Source organism: Ammospiza nelsoni, chromosome 1, assembly GCF_027579445.1.
Source record: "Ammospiza nelsoni isolate bAmmNel1 chromosome 1, bAmmNel1.pri, whole genome shotgun sequence".
Lineage (NCBI taxonomy): Eukaryota > Metazoa > Chordata > Aves > Passeriformes > Passerellidae > Ammospiza > Ammospiza nelsoni.
This window is the reverse complement of record NC_080633.1, coordinates 110,671,880-110,696,391: the sequence shown is the minus strand read 5'-3', so window position 1 is coordinate 110,696,391 and position 24,512 is coordinate 110,671,880. Positions and strand designations below refer to the sequence as shown.

General features: G+C 41.9%; 2 protein-coding genes across 3 annotated transcripts in view; both read left to right on the top strand.

Annotated features, from left to right (window-relative positions):
* Positions 1-7,183, top strand: part of LOC132077235 (ras-related protein Rab-10-like) — a 32,136-nt gene extending 24,953 nt beyond the window's left edge. For both annotated transcript variants that reach the window (XM_059478776.1, XM_059478767.1), the window contains one exon: positions 6,807-7,183. In XM_059478776.1, the coding sequence (XP_059334759.1) occupies positions 6,807-6,881 (75 nt within the window). In that variant the 3' untranslated portion in view covers positions 6,882-7,183. The remainder of the gene's footprint in view (positions 1-6,806) is intronic.
* A 7,326-nt stretch (positions 7,184-14,509) lies between these two features.
* Positions 14,510-24,512, top strand: part of GAREM1 (GRB2 associated regulator of MAPK1 subtype 1) — a 99,626-nt gene continuing 89,623 nt past the window's right edge. Inside the window, exon 1 of the mRNA XM_059474450.1 lies at positions 14,510-14,711. Coding sequence (XP_059330433.1) covers positions 14,591-14,711 — 121 coding nt within the window. The 5' untranslated portion in view covers positions 14,510-14,590. The remainder of the gene's footprint in view (positions 14,712-24,512) is intronic.

Sequence of the window (24,512 nt, the reverse complement as noted above, 5' to 3'; positions counted from 1 at the left end):
GCACTCCTGTAGATGGGGAAGATTCATATCCAGAGTTATAGAGCTCATACAGAAGTACTGAACTTCTTGACTCTTTCAAAGTTTAGAACAGGTTGTGGTTCAGTGGTGGGTTGGGGAAAAAAAACATATTAAAAAGTTTCACATTAAAGACATTTAAACAACACAAAACAAAAAATCACAAGTGTTTCAGTGTATTGTCACTATTTTGTAGTGCATTTTCCCATCTCTTTTTGCAGTTTCTCTTGTAGTAGGCTTAAGGGAGAGAGAAGACTTCTGCATCCCAGTGAACTGGATAACTAAAGTGCTGCTTGACCTTTCAGATACTTTTCATCTCAACTGTTCTATGCTGGGTCTTGGTCCTGCAGCTCTAATTTACATGGGCAATCTCATGAAAATCATCAGATGGTTTTTTTTAGTTTTTTTTTGCTTACATTGGTAACAACTAAGGAGTCATGCCATATTTCTGAGAACTGACAATATTCAAACCAATCAGTTAATAATAAGTGAATGCAGAGGAGTTTTAACTTCCTCTGACTGATGAGTTTTTGGAAAAGGTCAATAATAACCAATTTGATTACATTGAAAGGCTGCACTGGAAATGAATGTTAATGACATAGATTATTCCAGGAGTTTGCTTAGACATGTTGACAAATAACAGTATTTTATTTATTCACAAGTCTCATGAATCTCAGATATGCCAAAACCTGTTCATTAATAGATGACAGCTGTTCTTTAACAATGCTTCTGGTTGCCAGTGAACTATTTGAACTTGTGAGTCAGTCCTCTAAAAACAACCAAAACCAAAAAAATACCACCCAGAATGCAGTTAACATTTGCTCTTTTGTGTTCTTTGGTTTCATGCCTGTCAAGCAGTAGTGTTCTCAAGGTTTTCAAAAAAATATTACAAGCCTTTGTATGTGTCCTTTTGGGTATGATTGTTGGTATTTTCCTAAATTAGGATTGGGAGAGAACTCTGTTTAAAAAAAAAAAAAAAGAAAAATGAAGTTCTCACCTTTTTCTGAAAATTGCAATAAAACTAACCAAAAACTTATATTCTGCCTACCTCCCAAGAGTAAAATAAGACTATTTTAATCATATTAAATAAACATACATCTCCTGAGTAGAGAGCAGTGAAAATCCATTTAAGACCTTGCCCTGTGCTGTTGAGAGTAACATTTAATGTTTAACAGCTGGATGTCATTTGAGATGAACATTCAGAAGTAACAGGCCTCAATTTTGCCCTTCCTTCATTTCTTTACACTTCTTTCCTATGGCAACAAGATTGTTGTGATTATACCGTGTTTTCTATTCCTTTGCTCTTAAAGTACCTTTGGAACTTTTTAGCTGATTTTAAACAAATTTGACAGATCTAACTAAAAGATAATTAAGTTCCTGAGTAGTTCCTTTTGAAAATAAGGGGAGAGGCAGAGTACTCTGCAGAAGGAAAGTCTCCAGCATTAGTTCATAGAATATTAGAGACCACTACACAGAGAGACTGAAAAATGCTCCAACCAGCTACTCCAGCTGGAACTTGCATCACAGATATCAAGTTTAATTCACTTCAAGACCTAAATCCATAGGAAATCGGATTTCATTATTGCTGAGGTTCATGGAATTGTTAGTTTGTCTAAAAGATCCCTATGTCTCCTGCAGTGCATACTCAGTGTTTCTTTATTACCCTTAGTCATGCATGGAGCCCCAGGCTTTATTTGCCCTTTATTTATCTTGTACTGACCACAGAATAATAATTCCTTCGAGAGGTTTTTCATAATGCTTCTACTGCTGTACTTTAGATCCATTTTAGATTTTTATCTCCTTTACTTTCTTAGTAACATTAGGTATATTCAGCATTGCACATGTAGGAACAGAGGTACAGAGATTAAAGCAAAGAGGATAAATGGTACCAACCCACTTAGTGCTGGTGCAATTGTAAGGCAAAATTTAACTACGCTATCTTATTTAATTTTTTTTAAGTCTGTTCTGGACATCGAATGAGCCAGATATTTTTCTGGAAACAGTAGCATATAATTAGGTCATGTAAATCAAAACTTAATCACATCATCTGTGTATAGGGGATGAGACTCATCTTAGCATGCAATCTTAGCCAGCTAGAATTTGCATGACTGGTCTGGTTGTCTGGAAAGAGATGAGTCTTTAGGATGAAATTGTGTTTTGGAGGTGCCTTTCTCCCTCCATTGATTATGGAGGCCTCCATATCTCAGCCTGTATGATTTCATATGATTCAAATTAAACAAATTAAATTCCAGGAGAAAAAAAAAAGAAAGTTACAGACTTGGTTTACTTCTGGCATTTGCTTCTGCGGGTTATTGACTTTGAAGATATATTGCTTTCTTAAACAGTGTTTTTATGATGCAACTATATTAGATATCACCTAGATGATCTGTACAGTTGATGAACCTCACAGGAGATCCACACCTGTTCTCTCAAGTTTGTGAATAACTAATTGCAGGACAACATTGTTACAGCCTACATGGTAGTAACAGGAGAGGGAGATAGAGCCCCAGGTTTGCCAGTGGGTTAGATGTTTCAGCCATGGTGGAATAGCAGGCTTTGGGAGCAAGACCTTCATCAACATTCCTTGAGGAATGTAGTCAGCAGTTAGATCCTGCTGTGCCAGATCTCATATCCTCCTGTCCTGCTCCTCTACCTGTTCCCACAGTAATTGATTGCCTTCCCTGCTAATACATCCCTAGCCCTTGCTTAATACTGCTTGTACCATGTCCAGCCCATTGTGGTTGTGAGACTACTCTCTTGTATTTTGAACTGGTAATTTGAATTCCCAAATATAGGGGAAATACATAAAAAGTGTTGGGACTATTAATAACTGAGTTCAATGTAATGGCAGGTCAGGCACTGAAGTCACGTGGAACTTCATTTCATGAAGTTCTCTGCCAGTATTTGTCAGCTATCACTGTTAAATATAAACAAAATTATTGCAGTAATTAAGTAGGATCATTTTTTAATATGAGTAAAAATCCTCAAATTTAAAGAAGTTATAAATAATAGTAACCTCAGTTCCAGTCTCTTCTGTTTGTTTCTCCAAAGATTCTAATTTTTCAGCAAGCACTCTAGGTCTGACTTTGACTGGGAACATGATATGGATAAAGTAAAATCCTGTCACTCTTTCAAACCCACAGTGAGCCCCACCTTCAAAATAACTTAACCAGTATCAAAATACCAAAAATTGGTGCTAGAGAAGGTGGATCCACCATTAACCTGAGGAGGTTTTCAGCAAGGAATGTGCAGCTGAGCTTAATGAAGATTTATATATTTACTCCATTAGAAACCTTTCAGAGAGTTTGTTGGGGTTTTTGCATTACATTTTCCTTTGTATTCTACCCTAGCTTTCTTGCCTTGATTAAAAAAAAAAAAAAAAGGTAACTGAGCCATCTCATCACAATTCCTGTGTCTAGGTATCTGTTGCATGCCAGTGATACAAATTCTGCTTAGAAGTGGGCAGGAGGGACAGCCAGAAGGGGAGTTTTAAGCAGGAAGTTTAAAACTGGCTTGCAGAGATGCCTGCCAGTTAGGTGAGACATGTCTGCTGTGCTATTTAACAGGAAAAACTAGTATTTAATAGCAGGAAATTTCAACATCTTACTGAAATCACTGCAGGGTACAGAGGCATCTGTGTCCATGGCGGTATTTTCAAAACCTCACTTTGCCCAAGATATTGAAACGGAAACTCCAGCTTCTTGGTACCATTTTGGATCTTCTCACCTTTTCAGTTTTTGGCTGTTTGTTGGCTGACTTGTGGGGCAGTGAGTTCCAAGCAGCTGAGTTGAAATGTGAGCTGGAAGGGTTGGTGTTCATGGAGCCCTGGAGGAGGAATGCTGCCCGCCTTGTTCTCACAGGTGGGAGATTTGCATACCTCCCTGCTGTAATTTCGGCAGAGGGGGTGCTCCACCTCTCCCAAGGCTTGGCTGAGGCTGAGCACTACGTGGGATTGCCCAAATCTGATTGTTGCTTTATGCAGGACTTGTAGTATCTCTTTAGATTATGAATGTGCACTTTTTAAATATGTGTGCAGCACATTTGCTTAAATGGATCCCAGACCCTTATTTGCTTCACAAAGGCCCTATATGGAACAGTCTTACAAACTGAAGTGATTAATAGTCCTCAACTTTGAAATTAATTTTAAAATGACTGTTGTTTATTTGTGGAATGGTGGTTCTTGTCTGTCTGTCCTGGCTAGTTTGTAGATGAACTAACAAATAATGATTTTAGAAATGATAAGAACTGTTGCATTATCAAATATGTTTCATCGTTCTTAATCACTTAACAGTACTGAGGATCCTTGCCAAGCATATATGAAGAGCTTACTTACCATCTAAAAGTACTATTGAGTAGTAAAATGGTAAGGATGCAAATAAGTACCCTAAGTGTTTAAGGAAATGTAAATTTCTCCCCTTTGACTGGATATTTGGTCTTGAATTATAATCTGCAACATCTTCAAATTACCTGTTTCCTCTAAGTAAGTGAAACTTGAATTCTGAAACACACATAGAAAGTCACAGGGTAATTCAAACAGGGATTTTTCTAGAGCTCTTTTACTACCTAAACTGATTGTTTTCTCCAGAAAAAGCATGGGTGAAACAAAACCTATTTAGTTGATGTTCACAACAATCAATGCTCAGTGTTATTTCTTAGTCTCAATTGAGTGAAATTAAATTTCTTACTATACCATTATCTTCCAACGCTTTTATTTCCCCCTCAGAATCTTATCTCTAAACCAGAGTGGTATCTTGTTTCTTGAGATGACAAGGTTATGTTTGTGTAATTTTGAATCTGCCTTGCTCCCTTTTTTAAAAAGGTCTTCCTAAAAAAATATTTTACAAAACTGTACTGTCTATCCTTGCACACTACCAAAAACTGTGCCTATTTCTGCCTAACAGAAATCATAATAGCCACAACTGTGTAAAAAGTTAAAACTAATCAGAAGCTATAAAGCTGCATGGTAGTATTTCTAGGAATTCTCAGGGGTAATAAAAATGCTATGCCTTTTGGTCCTTCCCACTCAAAAAATAAATTAAAAAAAAAAGCCAAAAAAACCAAAAACAGACTAACAACCCCAAGTAAAAGTGCACCTGCTGTATTTCTTTCTTATGTGGAGAATTCATTATGACAAGAAATTTCTACAATCAGTAAGCAACAGTCTTCAGATATTCTAGTCAGACCATATTTGCTAATAATTTTGCTGATGACAGCTGTAGCATTCATCCTGGGGTTTAGACACCACAATACATTTCCTGCCCTCTGCTCCTTCCTCCATCCATCACTTTTGATCCCTTCCCAGATATTTAATGTTCTCCCCCCAGCACCATGCACTGTGGAAGCCTCCCTGGGTCCCTGCAGCCTCAGGGAGGAATGAGCTCAGCCACTCTTTGTGGGGACAGCTCTGGCACAGGGCAGCCAGCATTCTGGAAGAGCTGGAACTATGGCTACAGAAAGAAAAAGGAAACAAATTCTATGCATCTTCTCCAGAATTTTAAGAAGTGATAAATATTCTCAGCCAAAGAGGCATAAAGCTTATTTGTAGCACGGGGGAGACTTTATATTTTGCCCTCCTTCTGATGCAGCTGAGTAATTTTAGGTGACTCTTTCTGGATGTAGTCAATGTTCAACTACCCTGTGACTTTCTCTGTGTAAGTTTTCAATTTTGAGTCATGATTAGTACTGTACTACATTATGCCTTTTTCCCCCTTCTTCCTTTCTTTTTCTCCTGTGCTTTGGATTTCATTCATTCAGCTTAGATGGTTGTTGTCTCTGGAAGCTTTCTTCATTGTCAGACATGGTTGTTTATGGCTGTTTGGGTTGAGAGAGGAATGTGGTGAATCCAGAGGTCATACTTATTTCTCTGTGCTTGGTTGCTAAACCTGCCCAGACACAGGCAGCACAGTGGCAGGTAGAAAAGTTGGGACTTTCATTTTCCTGGGCATGTGACAATATTCTGTGTGTCTTTGTGCCCTAGTTCAGGGTTCAGTGTTCATGGTTTCAGAGAACAAGATTGCGACATGTTCTGCACTGCACAACTGGGTTTGATTGTTTCTCTGGTCAACATTAATTATCTAGTTGAGTTCATTGCTGAAAGGAAGAGTCCTGGTTTTGATGATTTTCATTTTTGTTACAATCTGCTTTTGCAATCAGTACATAAATGTTTTACAAGGGTGGAGTGCTATTTTGATAGTTTATAATGATAAAGACTGAGCTGTTTCCATTCGGGGATATTCCTGGTTATTAAATAGAGGCAAGAAAACAGAATTTTAGTGAATTTCACAAAACAAGTTAACATCCTTTATAATAGTTAATAGCCTGTGCCTTTTCTTCAGTGAGTACTAATATTCTGTGTGACCTGTTCCTTTCAACTGGACTTTTCCAAACCATGCTCAATACTTCAAAGATAAGGGTACTTAACTGAAAATTAGCTAAAATTGGTAATCAGCTGAAGAACCTGTACTTACAGAACAGTTCATATGAGTAAAGATTTACAGGATTGGCACATATGGTTTGTAGTGACTCCTCAAAAGACATTTTCTGTTACCTTCAGATTTAGGAGAGGTGTTTGAGGCAGCTAAAGAATGTGAAGATGCCAAATGGGACTTGCATAGGCATCAGTTTCCATCTAATTTATTAGAAAACTTCAATCATTTAATTAAATATTCAAAGGAAAAACATATCCAGTGACTGCACCAAATATTTTACATTAAAGTATGTGAAAAAGCAAACTTTTCAACTGTTATGTTCTAGTTATCTTAATGAAGTGTTTGCTTTTGTTTGTTTTTCAGAAATCCGGTGTATTACATGAGTTAGACGTTGTGTCTCTAAATGAAACTAAGAAGAGAACCTGCTGTGCATTCTAAAGTACTGTTTTTTATTCCATTTTCTCTTCAGGAAATATCAAGTGTTACAAAGGAACATAAAAGATTTTAAAGATGAGCCTGTAATCCAAAAATACAGTGTTTAAGCATTACACAGACATTGTTGCCAATTTTTTTAATATGTTTATATTATATTTTCATATTCTTAATGTGAAGATAAAACAGTTGTCTGATTTAGGAATTATTAGGTGCTTCACAGGGTGACAGTGCTTGAATGTAAATGTTTGCAGAAATGAAGTCTAAGTGTACTAATTTTGTGTTATTAAAAAACACCCTTCACTTTTTTTGTGTGTTATTTATACCAGATTTGTAATACAATGAACATTGACATCATCACACAAGCAACCTTCTGATATATGAAATCATATAACATCTCTTTAAGTACCTGATATTTACTGCAATCCCTTGAGACAAATCTCAGAGAATTTTTGGCTTGGTTTATTTTATACTAATTTCAGACACATACATGCTACTTTAATACCCTTGAATAGGGACTCTGCAAAGGTGATGTCTGAAAGAAAGGGATAAACCATATAAAGATTGGTGTCATAGAATGGTTTGGGTTGGAAGAGAGCTTGAAGATCATCTTAATTCCAGCCTCCCTGATATGGACAGGGGCACCTTCCACTAGAGTGTGTTTCTGGACCTTCCTAAGAATTCTGAAACCATGGAACAACAGAATACATCCAGTAATAATAATAATGTTTCTGTTATTTAAATTTCTTAATTCCTTAAAATAATTTAGACAGGTGTTAGCAGCATACCTGCATTTTCAAATGTTCTTTTTGTCACAAATGATCACAATGAAAGGCTTTCGTTGATATTGTGTTCATTGTATTTTTGTTGTTTTCTAAAAGTGTAAATCGAGGAGGTATCTGATTCTGCTCACATAGATTTGTTTTATACAGACTTGTAAATGTTTTTAAAATCTGTGGAGAATATCTTATTTAATTTTAAATAAGGGCAGAATCAGGATGCTGGTTGCTTTTTCTTTAATCAAAAGCAAAGCAAGCACAACTCAAACCTGCAAGATAAGCAAAAAGCAAACACAGGTTAAGAAATCTGAAGAATTGTGGCAACTACACTGTCTTCTTTTTTTGTCCTTGCATAGGAGATGTGGTTGTTTTATCATCATTTTAAATGACTAATGCTGTTGTGCAGAACTGTGTTTTGATCCATCCAAGCACATCCAAAATAACTAGCCCCACTGGCGTACTGTTCTGAAATGCCACTAACCTTCTGAAGTACTCTTGCTTCTTTTTGAGGGCTGTTTGCAGATTGTCATAATATCAAAATATTACTAAATTTGGTATTGAGAAAGGGAGCTCAAATGGAGCACACGGGACCAAGTGTGCCTGAGCATAGTGCCAGGTTTATACGCCTCTAGCCCAGTTAGTGTGCCTGCAGAAATGTTACAAAAGGATGGGCTGGGCTCTGTATTTACAGCTGCTCCTGACTACTCATCATGGCCAGGCACTGAAGCTAGTGCTTTTCACAAAATATGAAAACAAGGAACAAAGGATAACCCCTGCCTTCATTAAAACCATAGCAGAGGAAGGAAATAGTGCTGGAAGGGATTTTGAGAGTCTGACTGGGTTCTCATCATATCTCAACCTCTGATCAGCTGCCCCTGATGAAATGCAAGAAGCTGGTCAGAGACCTGCAGTGGTAGAGATTTCAGAGTGTCTCTGAGTGGCAACAGTCCTTACTTAACTGGTCTGGTAAGCAGGAAATTTCCTAATACCTAACCTAACTGGTACACATGGAAAGTAGGTTCTCCCTTTCCTCTTGATGCAGGAGAACACCTCTAGCTACCTCCTCTCCTCTCCTCTCCTCTCCTCTCCTCTCCTCTCCTCTCCTCTCCTCTCCTCTCCTCTCCTCTCCTCTCCTCTCCTCTCCTCTCCTCTCCTCTCCTCTCCTCTCCTCTCCTCTCCTCTCCTCTCCTCTCCTCTCCTCTCCTCTCCTCTCCTCTCCTCTCCTCTCCTCTCCTCTCCTCTCCTCTCCTCTCCTCTCGAGAACTCCTGACCTTCCTATCTTCCTTTGTAGTTTGGATTTTCAGAATCTTTTGCCCTTTTTGTCTCTCTCCTCTTAAGGTTCTTGAGTTGGTTCTCAACTATCCTGGACTGTAAACCTCAAAACTGAGCAGACTATTCCAGTTTAAATAAAAACAGCTGGATAGATTTAAATTATGTTTTCATTATCTTACTTGTGATACTCCTATTTATGCATTCCAGCATCAGCATAACGCAAGGTAGCCTAGCACCACTTGTGATCCATAGAACTGCTTTTTTTATCCGTTACATACTTGTGCAGTTGATTTTTCCTTTGGATGTGTAAAACCTTCTGCTTCTCCTTGTTCAGTGGCATTTCAGTTGCTCCAGTCTGCCAAGATCCCTCTGAATTGTAATGTTGTACTCCAACATAGTTGGAGCCTCTTCCTATAAATACTGTCTCCATATATAAGTGCACTCTGTTCAGTCATCAATGATGTTGATGAAGGTCCTGGATAGTTCTGGATCCAAGATGGATCTAAGTGAAATTCTGTTCAATGTATCCTTTCAGCTTTGGAGTACTAATTATTTCCAAATAATTCTGTATTTATACTGCCTAGACCGTTCATTTGGAAGTTTTTTTGTAATAGGAGCAAATTATAAGAAACTCTTATGATCCTCAGTCTTTCTCCCCATCCACAAAGCCTGTTAAATCACCTTTATTTAGTAGAAAATCACTTGATCAGTTTGTATATTGTATCAGTTTGGTATTTCCTTCCCTCCTTTGAGAGAGATGCAATTCCTTTTGTGTTTTCTGGCACTCATTCTACTAATTCTTGGAAATAATCAGTAGCAATTTTAACATAGTTTGAACCATAAGGGAGTTTCACCAGGTTCAGTCTGTCCAAAAATCTTTAACTTGTTTATGTATTTTCCAGTTTATTTGTTCCTTTTTCTAGCCTTATACTTCTGTTGGTGGTGGTAGAGTGAAATCATTTGCCTTCTAAAATTCAAGGCTGAAGTTGAAAGTATCAGCATCACCAGTGATGATTTAATAGAGTTTCCCCTCTGTGGAATAAGAGACCATTTTTTCCTTAGTATTCTTACTATGCATCTTATCAACAGGCTTACTCTCTTTAAAATCCAATTTTTCATATTTCTGGGAGCTTATCTTTCAGGTTTTGTCCATACATAATCTATATTAATAATTTAGTTATTTGACCTACTTTCTATTTTATTTCAGGTCATTGAAGATCTCATGATTCATCCAACTTAATCTTTATCTCACATCCTTTCCCTCCTCTGTAGAGATCAAATTCTGCAGTTTTGCCTTTCAACAGTAGTTCCGTGATAAACTTTCAGCTGTCCTGAACTCACAGTTCATCAACTGGTTTTCTAGGTTTAAGCATCCATGTAATTCCTCCTTCTTTTTCTAATGATGAAAATAGATATAAAAGGGTCAGATTAACTTGTAATTTTGATTTCTTCTCTTTATAGCAAATGAGAATTTCAAGTAAGGAATTCCTTCAATTCATTTTTCCTTCCTGCAGAGTTTCCTACTATTTGTGCGTAGGTATGATCCAGTCCCACCTGAGGGAAATGCAGATATTCAGGTTCCCATGGCAGTTTTTGTAAGATGCTAACTCCTGCTAGCTGATGCTTCACCTGACACTCCATGAGCACCATGAGTGCTCTCCTTTTCACATCTCCTGGAACAAAACAACTGCTTTTTTCCAAATACATTCATTGTAGAATACAGGAGTGTGCCAGTGGGGAATAAACACCACTCTCGCTAGAAAGGGCCAACAAAGGTTCAAGTTGGACATCAGGAAAATTTCTTCATGGAGAGGGTTGTTAAGCATTGGAACAGGCTGCCCAGGGAGGAGGTAGAGACACCATCCCTGGAAGTGTTCCAAGATATAGCTTGTGGTACTTAGTGCTGTGGGTTAGTTGACAAAGTGGTGTTTGGTCAAAGGTTGTGCTCAATGATCTTGTTCCAACTGAAATAATTTTATAATTCTGAGATTCAGAGAAAGAAATTTAGGATCTCAATCTGAAATGATCACTGCATCCTCTTTATATCCCACAGGATTTGTAAATATTAGGAAAATTGGGCCTTTGGTTAAAAAAAAATCATAGTAACAAGGAATGCAAATTATTGGGGCTTTTTTAAAAGAAATATCAAATATTATGGTTTCCCATGAAACTTACTGTATAAAGCTCAGTTTTATTTGATGTATGCACACAACACTGTAAAGCATGTTACCAGACTCATACAAAATGAAATTGTTGTGAACAGTTCCTTTTCAGATGTTAACACATATATGAACTGAGGATGATCTGAAATGCTTTAAAAATAATGTTATTGGCAATGGAATACATACATAGTACAGATTTTACAGACTGTTGCATAAATGTGTTGTGAAATCAGTGTGCAAGTCAATTCAAAATGCATTTAAGAATAATTTCAGGAATTATTCTGGGTCCTTTTGCCACTGCTTATGGTTTTATGTCAAGAATTTTCTGTTGATTCATAGACTGTCCCTGAACATCACCTGAAAGTCACATAGACAAAAACTAAAACGTTGTGAAACTGAGGCCCTGGCCCTAGGGTAGATTTGCTCTTCAGGTCTGGTGGCTTCATTAGCATTTTACACCAGTAGGAGACTGCTAAGAGATCACACTAAGGCATTGCTAGACATCAGGAAAATTATCTCTAAAGTGTTAATTATACATAAGGCGCAGTTAGAACAAGAAATTTCTGTTATGTGCTGGTGATTTGAATGCCATTTATGTACTATTAGAATATATTCCAAGGAGGTGGAGCTGGAGTACAGTTAGGACACATAACAAAGTGACTCCAAGAGCAAGAGCAAGGCATTTAAGTACTATTGAGCATTATGAACTCTGCCTGGAGACAACTGAATGAAATTTATATAGTATCTAGAAGTTACAATTTTTTAAAATGCACATTGTTCCAGTAAAATGGTTACAAGTGGTTACAAGTTTTTCACTGGTTGGAGAGAACACAAACACAGTTATAGGAAGGTAGATTTAGAGGCCGTAGGACATCTAGTACAGAAGAATGAAAAAATGTTTCAAGAAAAATCAAGAGTAACTATTTCTATGTGAAAGATGCTTTTCTTCCCAGACAGCAGAAGTGCCTGATATTTGAGAGAGACACATGCTGTGAGATGATATCTCTCCTGGAATTAATGGTACTCAAGATAGTGTTTAAGAACAATTCCTGACAGACTAGTGCTTCAAGTCCTGGTGAATCTCAGTCTGATCTGATCTACTTCATTTTACATACTGCACCTGGACACCTCATCAAACCTGAATGAGCTAAACCCATGCGTTCCATATTTCAGCAGTAATGCTCTTAGCAACAGTGCTCAATTTCACTGATGACAGAGCTGTGTGGAGTGGTTGATACCTGCTGACCTGCTGGGAAGCAGCTCTGAGGAGAAGGACCTGAGAGTCCTGGTGGACAACGAGCTGTCCATGAGCCAGCAGGGTGCCCTGATGGGCAGGAAGGCCAATGGTATGCTGGGGTGCATTAGGAACAGCATGGCCAGCTGATCCAGAGGTGATCTTGCCCCTCTACTCAGCCCTGGTGAGGCCACATCTGGAGTGCCGTGTCCAGTCCTCAATACAAGAGAGACATGGAGCTTCCAGAGATGGTCCAGTGGAGGGCAACAAAGGTGATTGAGGGGCTGGAGCATCTCTCTTATGAAGACAGGCTGAGGGAGCCAGGCCTGTGAGCCTTGAGAAGGGAGAAGAGATAACTGGGGGGACTTTAAAATGTTTATAAGCGCCTGAAGGGAAGCTGTCAAGAGGATGGAGCCAGGCTCTTCTCGGTGATGCCAAGCAAATAGGACAAGACACAACAGGCAGAAACTGAGGCACAGGAAGTTCCCCCTGAATGTCAGGAATGCCTTATTTACTGTGTAAGTGACCATGGACTGGAACAGATTTCCCAGAGGAGTTGTGGAACCTCCCTCAATGGAGCTATTCTAGAACTGTCTGGATGCAATCCCGTGCCATGTCCTCTGGGATGACCCTGTTTGAGCATGGAGGTTGGACCAGATGATCCAATGTGGTCCCTCTCAACCTGAGCCAGTCTGTGATATTGCTTTGCACTTCAATAGCTTGATTCACTGATGTTGTTGTTAAAAACATCAGTGAATTAAACTCCTCTCGGCCCGTTGAAAAGCATTTGGTGCACTTGGTAAAAGGAAAACTACTTTGAAAAGAAGTATCTTTTCAAGGTAACCTAAAAAAATATTAAAGCTACCTATTCTAGTAGGTATGATCCAACAGCAGAAAAACTTTCTTTGTAAAGAACAAAGGTTTTTCAGTGTTGTGAAAATCCAGTGCCACGCTATAGCTAAACCATGGACCCACAGTAGGATGAGCTTCAAGCCAACCTTGATCCACAAAAAGCAAGATAACTTGGCTTTTCTGTAATCTTCTATGTTGACTAGTTTCCACGGGCTCTGTTTCATCTTGGAGGCCATGGATAAAGTCCCAGTCTCTGTGGCAGAGCAGAACAAGAGCATGTCTGTCTCAGCCCTCCTCGTGCTGGCAGTGCTGTGCCACCAGCAGTGACAAAGGCACGCAGCAGTGTGTGGCCCTTTACCCAGGCCGTGAGGAAGGGTGAGCTGCAGGAAGGCTCTGGAACCACAGCTCTTCCCGGAGCTCTGCCATCCCCAGTAGTCTCAAGGACAGATAGAGAAGCTGGAGCCTGGAGAGAGATGTTGGCTGTGGATGTTGTCAGTCGTTTTGCTAATCACTGCAAGGCACTTTTATGTCTCTAGTCAACAGTAAAGGCTTAAATGTAGCCAAGTTTGCTGCAATAAAATAAACAGTTTTGACACAGAAGGGAACAAACTTGAGCACAGTACAGTGCAACCACCCAGGAGTTTTGCTGGTTTCATTTCCCAGCGTTTCTGAAGTCTGGCAGCCTGGAGATCAAAATGCATAAAATAAAGGATAACATTAAGTAAAATATCTTACGAAGATCATATAAGATTTCATCACAGAAGCGACTTTGAAGAACGAATGTCTACAAACGTTCCCATGGTGTGAAGACCTTTGAATACGCAATATGTGTAATACCTGCGTGTGCAGTAACAGTGCACAGCCTGTATACATGAGCTCACACGTATATACATGACTCACAGGTGAAAACTGAAATAAGAGATGCATAGCCCAAGTGCGGGCTGCACGTCGGGCGAGCGGTCGGAGGGTGGAGTGAGAGGGACGGGCTGGGCGGCTCTGGCAGGCTCTGGCTCTGGCTCTCCGCGCCGGGCGGGCGGGCGGGCAGCCCGGCACTTTCCTTTTCGGCGCGGGGAGGAGCGGCAGCTGCGCAGGCGTTGCTCGCACCCTGTTGATTAGTCAGTGCTGGGATGGCGCTTCCTGGGCCAGGCGCGGCGGCGGCGGCGGGCGGCCCCAGCCGGTCCCGGGGGGCGGCGGGAGCAGCAGCAGCCGCCGCAGCAGCAGCAGCGGGCGCCCGGCGGGCCTCCCCCTCTGCCTAGCCCCGCGCGTCCCGGGCGCCTGGCGCGGAGCGAGCCCCGCTCCTTCCCTCCCTCCCGGCGCCCCCTCCGCCGCCCGCCCCGCTGGCAGCCGCCCCGCCGGGTGGGAGCACCCCTCCGGCGCTGCCTGTCTGGCTGCTCCCTCCCCTCCCGGGCCGGGAAGATGGACCCCGGCCCGCCGCTGGGCTGCAACCTCAAGGACGTGAAGTGGAGCGCGGTGGCCGTGCCCCTGGACCTGCTCGTCAGCACCTACCGGCTGCCCCAGATCGCCCGGCTGGACAGCGGTGCGTGGGGCGGGGAGCGGGGCCGGGCGGGCGCCGGGCTGCGGGCGGGCTGCCGGACGCGGTGCCGGGAGCGCTCTGGGTCTGGATCTGCATGTGCCGCTGCCGGGGCTCGGTGCGAGGCTCCCGCTCGCCGCGGGCTCCGCGCGTTGCTGTGCACCCACATACATATCTGGGTGCTGTGCCCCCTCCGTGGGTGCGGAGGGCAGCTCGGTGCAGCCGGTGTGCTGTCAGCAGCCTGCCCCGCTGAGAGAGGTCCTCGCCCTCCCAATTCAGCGTGGAAGGGCACTTTCAGCACTGGTGTTTTGATGAAGTGATGCTACAACAAGGCCAAATAAGAAGGCATACAAAATAGCCAAGTGGGCTAAATCCCTTGTGTTACAATTCCCTAAGAAGGCCACGGACATGTAAAAAAAAAAAAAGGAGTACGTATGAAGCCTTTTTAGTCTCCAGATAACTTTTTATTACAGTTCACTTGGGTGCTCACCTACCGTTTCCAAGTGTGCAGCTTTTTGTTTACTCCAGGAAATATGAATCAGGTCTGACAGAACAGCTATGACAGCACCGTTTTACCGTTCCTAGATCCATGCCTTGGAAAGTAATGTGTCGGTGCAGAGAACCAGGGAAATATGGGAATTTTTTATAAAGGCTCAGACAGCTGCTTTGTAATAATGTGTATGTGCATTGCATGGTAGCTCCATGAAAACTGTCCAGCTCTCTAAAGGAATGCCAAAGGTAACTCAGAAATTGGAAAAAAAAAATCTAGGCTTTTTAATTCATTAGCTTATGAAGTCACCGCATACTTTTATGATATAATAGAACAGTTATTGATTTATCAAGTTTTGTATTGATTTGGAAAGTTAAAAATGAGCACAGGCATTATCCTCTGTTACTTCCCAGTGTACAGGTCAAGACCAAGACTGTTTTATTACTTAGCTGCAATTTCCATACTGCAGTGATGATTTTTGACTTTGCCCCTGGATTATGCAGTATTTTTCCTTTCACTCGTAGTACTTCCTCAGAGCTGGCACTCAGGAGCAGGTTAAATAAAAGGGTTTTTTTTTGCTTTTTTAACTGCATCTGGCTGTTCATCATACTGTCAAATGTATGTTGTCCTGTGAGAATGGCAAAGCTGGTATGTTAAGGAGTTCCTCATGGTAATACCTCCTGTCACTAGGAACAGCTAAGATGGCCTCCAGTCACTGCACTTAAGGCTGTTGATTTACTTGAGGCTCCTAGCACAGATTCAGGCTCTAACAGGATGTATATATATTGATGACTTATTAATTTCCCTCTCTGTGTGTTGCGCCTCCAAATCTCCTCACTCCTCTTGTCTTTCTTCATTGGAAGGTACCTGAAAAAGCTTTGTGAGTAGAGAAGGTTTGTGGGTTTTGAAGCAGGCAGCTGTTGGGATTTTTCTTGAGGGGGAGTCCTTGTGTTGGAGCTGTTGATGGGAATATCCCATAATTGTTGGGGAGACAAAAATATTGTGGCTTTTGTGCAAAGGCTTCTTTGTCCTATGTGCCACATTGAAGAGCATATGCACAGGCAAGTAGATGTAAACAGACATGAGCTCTTCTGCCCATGGCCTGAGATGGCCAGACAGGAGGCAGCTGTTGGTGTAGGTGTCCTGCTGCAGTGGTTCAGCCCTGCACTAAGCCCTGCCAGGAGGCAGGCTCAGGTGGGGCTCTGTGTGAAGGGCTTCTGGTTGGAGCTGATTTAAGTCTGCCCGGTTCAGCAGCTCATGGCTCTGGTTTTACTACTCAAATGGATGTACTTTTAACTTGGGGCACTACAGACAGCAGACAAATCAATATTTTATAAAGAACGCAGACGCCATGGTCTTGGGGATAGGAAGAGAATGCTTTTCCCTTTTCCAGAGAAGCTTGTCTTGCAGTAAGAGAAAGCAGCCATGAATCAGTGCATAGCCTTCTAAAGGAGGAAAGTTGGGAGTGTGCAATGCTTGTGGAATTGACTGGAGCACGGGCTTTGGCGGGGTGGTTGTTCTGCATCCCAGTTCTTGTCTTGCAAGGTTAACAAGTGAAGCTCAGTCAGAAAATTTTTTGATGCAACGCTGAAGAAAATAAATGCAGAGGACAATCCAAAAGTGTGTCATCCAGTGCTTCGGAAGTTTAAGGCTACCTCTGTTAGCAAAGTAGTGTCGTGTGCCAGTTTTATCAGGGTGTGGCTCTTATCTTTGGGTCAGGGTTTGTTTGCACAGAAATGCTCTCATGTCTTCTTCAGGTGCTAAATTCCTCTCCAGGTCAGTGGTAGCTGCGTGTGTTTCATGCTGTTGGAAATCAAGCCACCTGTAGATGTCTGTCTTCAGTCACCTTTTGATTCTGTGGTTGGCCTCTGTCTGTAGCAGCAAGTTGTTTCTTGGCTGCTGTTTCATTTTTCATGAGGTTTTGTGAAAGCCAGAATTTTTTTCCTTCCTGCAAACCAGGCTGTAGGAGAGGATTGTAAAGCTGGAGCTGTATTCTCTTCAGAAGATGTCAGTCTTACTATGTTGTTTCTACATTTCTTCATAGAGTTTAGCACTTGGTGGATGATGTTCTTAGATGACACCACACAAGATGTCCAGTTTTGCACTGTTGCTTCACTTTCTGGCCTTTCAGTATGAAGCAGAAGAATGAGTATGATCAGTTCAGTTTTATTCTTCGAGCTTGGATGTGCAGCTCCTGGAAAATTGCCCTAAGTAATTCAGTTTGATTTCTTGACAGGATGAAGTTATGAAATATTTATGTGCACTAAATTTGGTCCTCTGCTGAGAAGGGAGGGTTTTTCTTGATGGTATGGGAGGAAGTAGTCTTTTGTTACATCAAGATATAGTTGGAAGTAGTTAGGCATTCATGCCTCCCTTATCCATCTAGAAATGATAAATATGTCAACTTCTGGGGGTTTTTTCCTTCTGCGTTTGAAAACCTGAAAAACTTTTCAGGTTTTTTATTTTGAATTTTAAGACTGGTTATGTTTCATGTTATGCTTTTGGATGGTGTTAAGTCATAAATCAATTTTTTTTTTGTTTCAATGTTTTATTGTTTTCTTGGTGAATATTGTTATATTAATTGAACAAATAGACTGAAAGAAACCCAAACTTGTCACTCTTGAAGGGAGCAAATGGGTTTTGTATGGGTTTTTTTTTTCCCAACTTCCATAACAACTTAAATATTTCTAGATAATAACTCAAATACAAAGCTGCTAAAAAAGTGCTGAACACCCTACCAGAGAAAATGCATGGACTTGATCTCACGCTGTGGAATTCACTGAGTGGGCTCTTTCAGATGAAAAGAAGCAAGACTTGAAGAGCAAGAGAGGAACGAGCTTTGTGCTGTGTTTTTCCTGTCCTCCCCCCTTTGTGCCCCCTAGTCCCGATTTGCATTGTCACAGCTGAATACCACCCCAGTGAGAGACCTGTGGGTGGGTGCAGTGGGGGAAAGATTTTGCTCTGGGAACCCGCAGCAGAAAGAGATCTTGTCACAGTGTGGTTTTTGCAACGGGGCAAAAAGTGAGCGTGGCTGGCCTGTGAGAACCGGGGCTGCACGTGAGCCTGGGCTTGGCTCTCCTCAGACCATCAGGACAAAAAGCTGATGGCGAAGCTGGGACTGTGTCTTGTTGCTAGTGCATAAATGATGTTGTGCCTGGTGATCTCAGGGCTTTAGATTTCTGGCAATTATTTTTCTAAGGATAATTTTGGAGAGTAAAAGAGAAATGCTATCAAGGTTAAGATCGAGAAAATATTGCTTTGCATAGAGCTGAGCTTTAGGCCAAGCTTTTTTTTGTAAGCTTACTGCTCCCTTCAGATTCATAAGAGCCTGTCATTCTTTTTCTTAGTGGAACTTCCTTTTTCCCAGACATGGATATGTTGATATGTTTTCACAAGTAAAGATCAGCCTTTGCTTGTAGGTACTTTTTACCCATATACTGAATTTGAACTGGAAGAGTTCACAGAAATTCTCAGTTTGTGTACAAAGATTAAGGTTTATGGGATTAAGAGGCCATGTGGTCCTGTGATTATTTTTAATTTTTTTCCTAAGTAATATCTAGGGGAAAAAAAAAAATGTGGTGGTTCTGTTGGGATCAAATACAGTGGCACTTGACCTCAACTGACAGAGAAGTTCCCTACTGTGCATGGCAGGGAAAACATGCTGAACTTTCCTATGGAGGAGATGATGGATCTCAGTGAGCCACCAAGGCAGTGAAGGAAATTCTTCCTTACGCATTGTAAATGTGCTGTAAGATGAAATGGCAGAATTGGTGGCTATAAAGAAAGGAAAAATCTGTTAAATGGGTAACAGATTTAAAAGGTGATTTTCTTCTTTCTTACCCTTAAGTGAACTCCTGTGTATATCAGTAGTGGGTGAGTAGTGAGTTCGTACTGCTGTTGCTCCTGGGGACAAAGGGATTTTATTTAGTTGTATTTCAGGTTCTCTTTTTCTCTTCCATTGCAAAACTTTCTCATGGTGACAACTGTCTGCCCCAGTCATGTTCACGGGACTATTGTTCTGTTCAGCACATTACTGCAGAGCTGATTCCAGTTCTGCAAACTGAGCACCCTCACATCTTATCAAAGACGATCATACTCAATAGAACAGCGTGGCCATGTACATAATGAAAATTTTGCATTGCGTCACTCCACAAATGTGGGTTATCTGTGCAGCTGAACAATACATTGAAACTACAAAGAGATTTATTCTTTAAAGGTCTGAATGCTGCTATCTGTGCTTTAATTGTCTTGAATGACCTCCTTCTTTTGCTAAGCTAGTGCAGCATGTCTCAGTAGTCTCCTATTGAAGAAATCTTTAAAAGGCTTCATGTGGGAGTAGGGCAAAGCTTTTGAACGGACCAGAAAGAAGTTTCAGATATGCTCAGACCCTGGGTAATGGCCATGATCTGATTGCCAACTGTAGGTGTGGCTGCCTTGTCCACTGAGGTGTGGCAGGTAACAGTTCTTATGTATGGGGCAGACAAGACAAGTGTTTGATTTGGCAACAAATATCCTCAAGATCCATTGTGTCCACATGGCTTGATTTCTTCCTAAGGTGCTGAACAGCTTTGAAACTCTGACTGTGTGTTCTGCCATTGAAGAGTAATTCCAGTAGCATCTCCTGCTAGCTTCCTCTTCTTTCTGCCTTCACTGTGTGGTCTGCTTTTTCCATCAAGACAATTGAATGAAAAAAAACAATTGACAGGTTGCCACTAACCACTGCTCCTGGGCTTTTGTTTTGGTTGGATTGGTTTTTCCTTTTCCCCTGCTGGCAGAGATGTGTTCCAGAAACATTTTAGTGAAAAAGCTTTTAATTCATTTAAAACCTGCAGCTACTGAATGGTGTCCGTGAAGATTATCATGCCTTTCTGGAGATGGAAGCCAGTAGCTTGGCAAAACCTGCTCCTAGGAGTACCCTGGGAGAGGGTGAGATAAAGAGTTCAGCATCATACCCATTTTAGTAGTGTGTATTGTATGTTCTTAACCAGACATTTGAACCCTGGTAGGGTGTTAGGGCTGCTAGGATGGAAAATAGTTACATTGCTCTTACTTCTTATGTGCTTAATAAATGTTCATATTCTTCTCTGTTATTCAAAGTGTGAAACTACTAGCTCTTTGTTCCAGTTTCTAAAGTTTTGACTTTGTGAGGTGAAGCCTTCGTGTACATAACTGGATAAACACTTCCTGAATAATTATGTAGTTCAGGTATTGGAAGGTGAAATACCATTAGTCTTTTCTTAATTGGAATTCAAGTGCTAAAACTTGAAGTTCTCCACCATCCCCCCACTCTCCCCATTTAAATTACATATAGCTTTCAAATAAAGCACAAGGTACACATAAAATCTAAGGTATTAAGGTGCCTCAAACAGTTAGTCAAACCCCTAAGCTTAAAACAAATGTGGTGTGATGAAAATATATGCTGCTGTTGCAAGGAATGGTATAAGTCTAGCATAGGAAAGAAGGGCTTGGTTGTTTTGTGCTTTGTCTGTAAGTGCTGTTCTGGAACTAGGTGTTCCTGGCTTCGGTGATTACGTGAACTGGCACTCCCTGTAGTGCCCCAGCAAAGGCAGCTATGCCAAGATGAAATGCTGGAGGATATTGGACAGCATGGTCTGGTGCAACAGGATTTGATGGAAGTTGTGGGAAGAGTTGCAGTGTGTTCCAGTCATTCCAGTGGTGGTTTGTCAGAAGCAAAGGGCATGGGTGTTGCTGTATTTCCTTTTGGCATTAGGAGTAACAAGTTGGTTGGATTAGGGCAGCTTAAGTCTCTCCCCTATAGGAAAATATTCATCATCTTAATGTGGATTGCATATGACTCAAAACCAACCTTCATAAAACTCAGTGAGCCAATATTTCAAGTTTGAAATTTTTTGCTTTTAATGGTCCTTCTCTTTGGAAAGAGTTTTACATAGCATTTGTGGTCTGCGATTTTCATACCGTTTGCAGTATGAAAAACTTGTGGAGCAAACTTCACTGTGCCTCCACCTGTAAGCCATGTCTGCTCATCTAAAGGGCTTAGCACAGAAAGGTAAAGTTGAGGTGTATAAGCAGATTGAAGAGTGTCTTTGCTGAGGATTAGAGCCACATCTGCACTGCAGTCTCTGAGGCGGTGTGCAAGTCGGCATAAAACTAATAAATCACAGCTTTGTCAGGACACCTGCCTGCTTGGCTGAGGCTTTGCACCAGCAAGAGTAGCTGCAGTGTCTCAATTTCCCCTGTACTGCTGCTGTGTGAGGTATTGCCCTGCCAGGCTTGGTGCTGAATGCTGGTGTAGGGAGAAGGGTCTTCCTGGGGCTGGGGAGGCTGTGGAGTCCAGCTTCCTCACCCTTTAATCCTTCAGGCTGCCTGTTCTGTGGAGGGAGATGCTCCTGAGACTGCAAGGTGCACACTGAGTGGATCAAGTCACGATGAAGATGGGAAATGCTGAGAAATATCTGCCAGAGCTGTGTGTTTGGGGGTGTGGGGAGCCCTGTGCCAGGGATTGCAGCATCTGCATCCTCAGCAGAGGAGTGAATGGTGGTTTTCCCAGGAAAAGCAGCAAATCTTGTTGCTGTGGGGAAGGTCACTTGGAGCTTCCTGAAAGTGCAAACGTTCAAGAAATGCAAAATTACTTGAAAAGTGTCCTTTTTGGTTTTGGGGTTTTTCTTTCAGGATGTTGTAATCTTGTAATCACAGAGAACTTGGATTTCCTTGGTCTGTGAGAATGTCCCTGGGCTTCTAAGAGAACCAAGAATAAAGATCTAAACATGGTCTCAGAGGCTGGAAGATGCCCAAGAGCTCAACCTGATGAAGCTGATGCTGGAGTTGCTTCATAGCAGGGCTGAACCCTAGTGACTCAAATGTTATATAAAACACAACATGCTGCAATTCTGTTTGTGAAATGAGCAGGGAAAACATTGTGGTGGTGGCAAGGAAGTTGGGGCATTTCTCCTTACAGTCAGAGCTGGGGGAGTGGGAAGAAGAGCTGAGTAAAGAAGTAGAAACCCCTTTGGATGGGCCATTTTGTGCCATGTACTGCTTTGCTCTCTGTCTTGGTGTCCTCATGGCAAAACATCTACCTGACATGGGCAAGGATGTGGCTCCATGGGTGACAGATTTCCGGGGACAGGCTGGGGGACTGCAGCCACTGTTTTGGGGATCAGCAGCTGCTGGCTGGGATACAGTGTGGGGGTGTGCACCCTCCAAAGGCAGTGTGCTGGACGAGAGGCTGTGTGGGGACACTGTTCTGCTCAGCAAGGACAATGTGGGCTAGGTGCGCAGAGTACAGAGATGAACCACCCTGAACAGAGTGCATAAGCCTTCACTCTGTCCTGAAGGGACAGGCTGTGTGCCCAAGGCTGAGCCAAGGGCACGAGGGGAGGAAGGTCCCTGTGTGCAGCATCAGCAATCATTTCAGAGCTGCCCCCACTCGCTGTTGCACTGCCAGGGCTGCTGCTCAGCACTGCCTGGGCTGGGCAGCCAGAATGAAACAGAGCATGTTTGCCTTGCAGCTGGGTTTGTAAAAGCTATGCAGTCTAAATAGTCAAGTTACTAACTTCCAGGAGCTATTTCCAAGTAGTTCACAAATGCTTGGATACCCCCTCTCCTGTGTTTGTTTTTCAGTTTGCAGCTTTTCTGTTGTTGTGGTTCCAACTGGCATTTTTGCTTATTTGCCCCACTGAAAGCTAGTCTTGTTGCTTCCTGGCACCTCACCATTTTGGAGATGAAGGAGGGAAGATTGGAGTGGGAAAATGAACGAAAGTTTTTCTTCAAGGAGGGGGAGGAAAATGGCATTTGTGCACAGATCTCTTCTTGTCCAGCTTTCCTGTTTTCAGCGTGTCCCTTTAGAGCATGGTGGGTTCAAGGAGCCCTTGGTTCCAATCTGTGTCATTTGTTCCATGCCCTGTCCTGCATTTGTGGGCTTCCAGGAGGTGTTGCAAGGTTATCTGCAAGGTCACTGTCAGGTAAAACTCCAGTAGTGGCAGGATGGAGCAGCAAAAGGAGCTGCTTCTCATATCCTTTCTTTTATTCACATAGGACAGTCTTTCACCCCTTTCATCTGTTGTGCTGTCTTCTTCCAGCACCTGTGCAAACTCTGCTTCTTCATCCCTCCATGCCCTCATCTTTTTGCTCTGCCTTCTTCTTTTTCCCTCAGCTTGGAGGAGGTCAGGCTCTTTGTTGGACCAGAGAGCAGTGTGGTGCTTTGCTGTGTGTGTTCCAGGAGGAATAGCTGCCTATATGCTACCAGACATGGAAAAGCAAGCAAGCAAAGTAATTTTAGGCATTTCTAGAGACTTGAGTGTTTCTGGTCACTGAGAGCAGAAGCTGGAATTGCAGCTCATTGCTGTTAGAAGGAGCTGCAATTCCTTCCCTGCTGCAGAGGGGTGGCTGCTATCAGTGCAGAAAACGTGGCATCTCCCCCCTTGTGGAGTCCTGCACTGTGCTACTGACATGATCACTTCTTTCTTTCACTTCGGTGAAGGGAGTTTTGCTGGCAGGACTCAAATGTGAACTGATAGGCTTTGCATGTAATGCTTCCTTTTCTGATTGTTGGCTTGACCTAGAGAATGAGAGTGGGCATGCTGTGTGTTTGTAAGAATAACAGTAATCCTTGTCAATTTGTGGTATGATGTGTTGAGCCAAAAGGAGAATCTTAGGTGTGTATCCTTGCTGAAACACTGGCTTCCAAAGCACTTTATTATATTCCTACTTCTTTTTGTTTAGGCTTCTATGTATTCCAAGGACAAACTGCCCTGTTTCCTCTTTGAAGGGGCCACAGGCACACACATAGAGTTAAATCTGAGATTTTACCCAAGGTGCACTAACATAATTTCATGATGGTCAGACTTTTTTTTTTTCCTGTCTTAATCTCTGAATGTAAAGCAGGAAAATATAAAAAGCATCTTCACATGTGTGACTCAGAGAGGTGAGAGGGCTCAAAATACAAAATGTAGTAACACACACACGTGTTGCTGCAGCCCCTGGACCCAGGATGTGGCTGCAGAGCAAAGCTGTGACAGCACTGCAGCCAAATGTAGGGCAGGCTGGAGGAGGAGAGTTTTCTGTTGCATGTCTTATGGGTTGCAATGTCAAATATCATTTGGATTCCTGTCAATATATAACAAAATATCTTACGACCAAATTGCCTGTGGGCAAAGATAAATGTGCCCTCAAGGGGAGAGTGAGGCATGATGGGCTTTTTTATTCACTCTGTGTTCTGCATGCTGCTTGCCAAAAGTAAAAGCTTTCCTTTCCACAGGAGGGTGGGTTGTTTTTTGGGTTTTATTTTTGTGTGTGCCTTCTTAAGGTGATAGAAATATTATCAAAGAGCTGTTAAG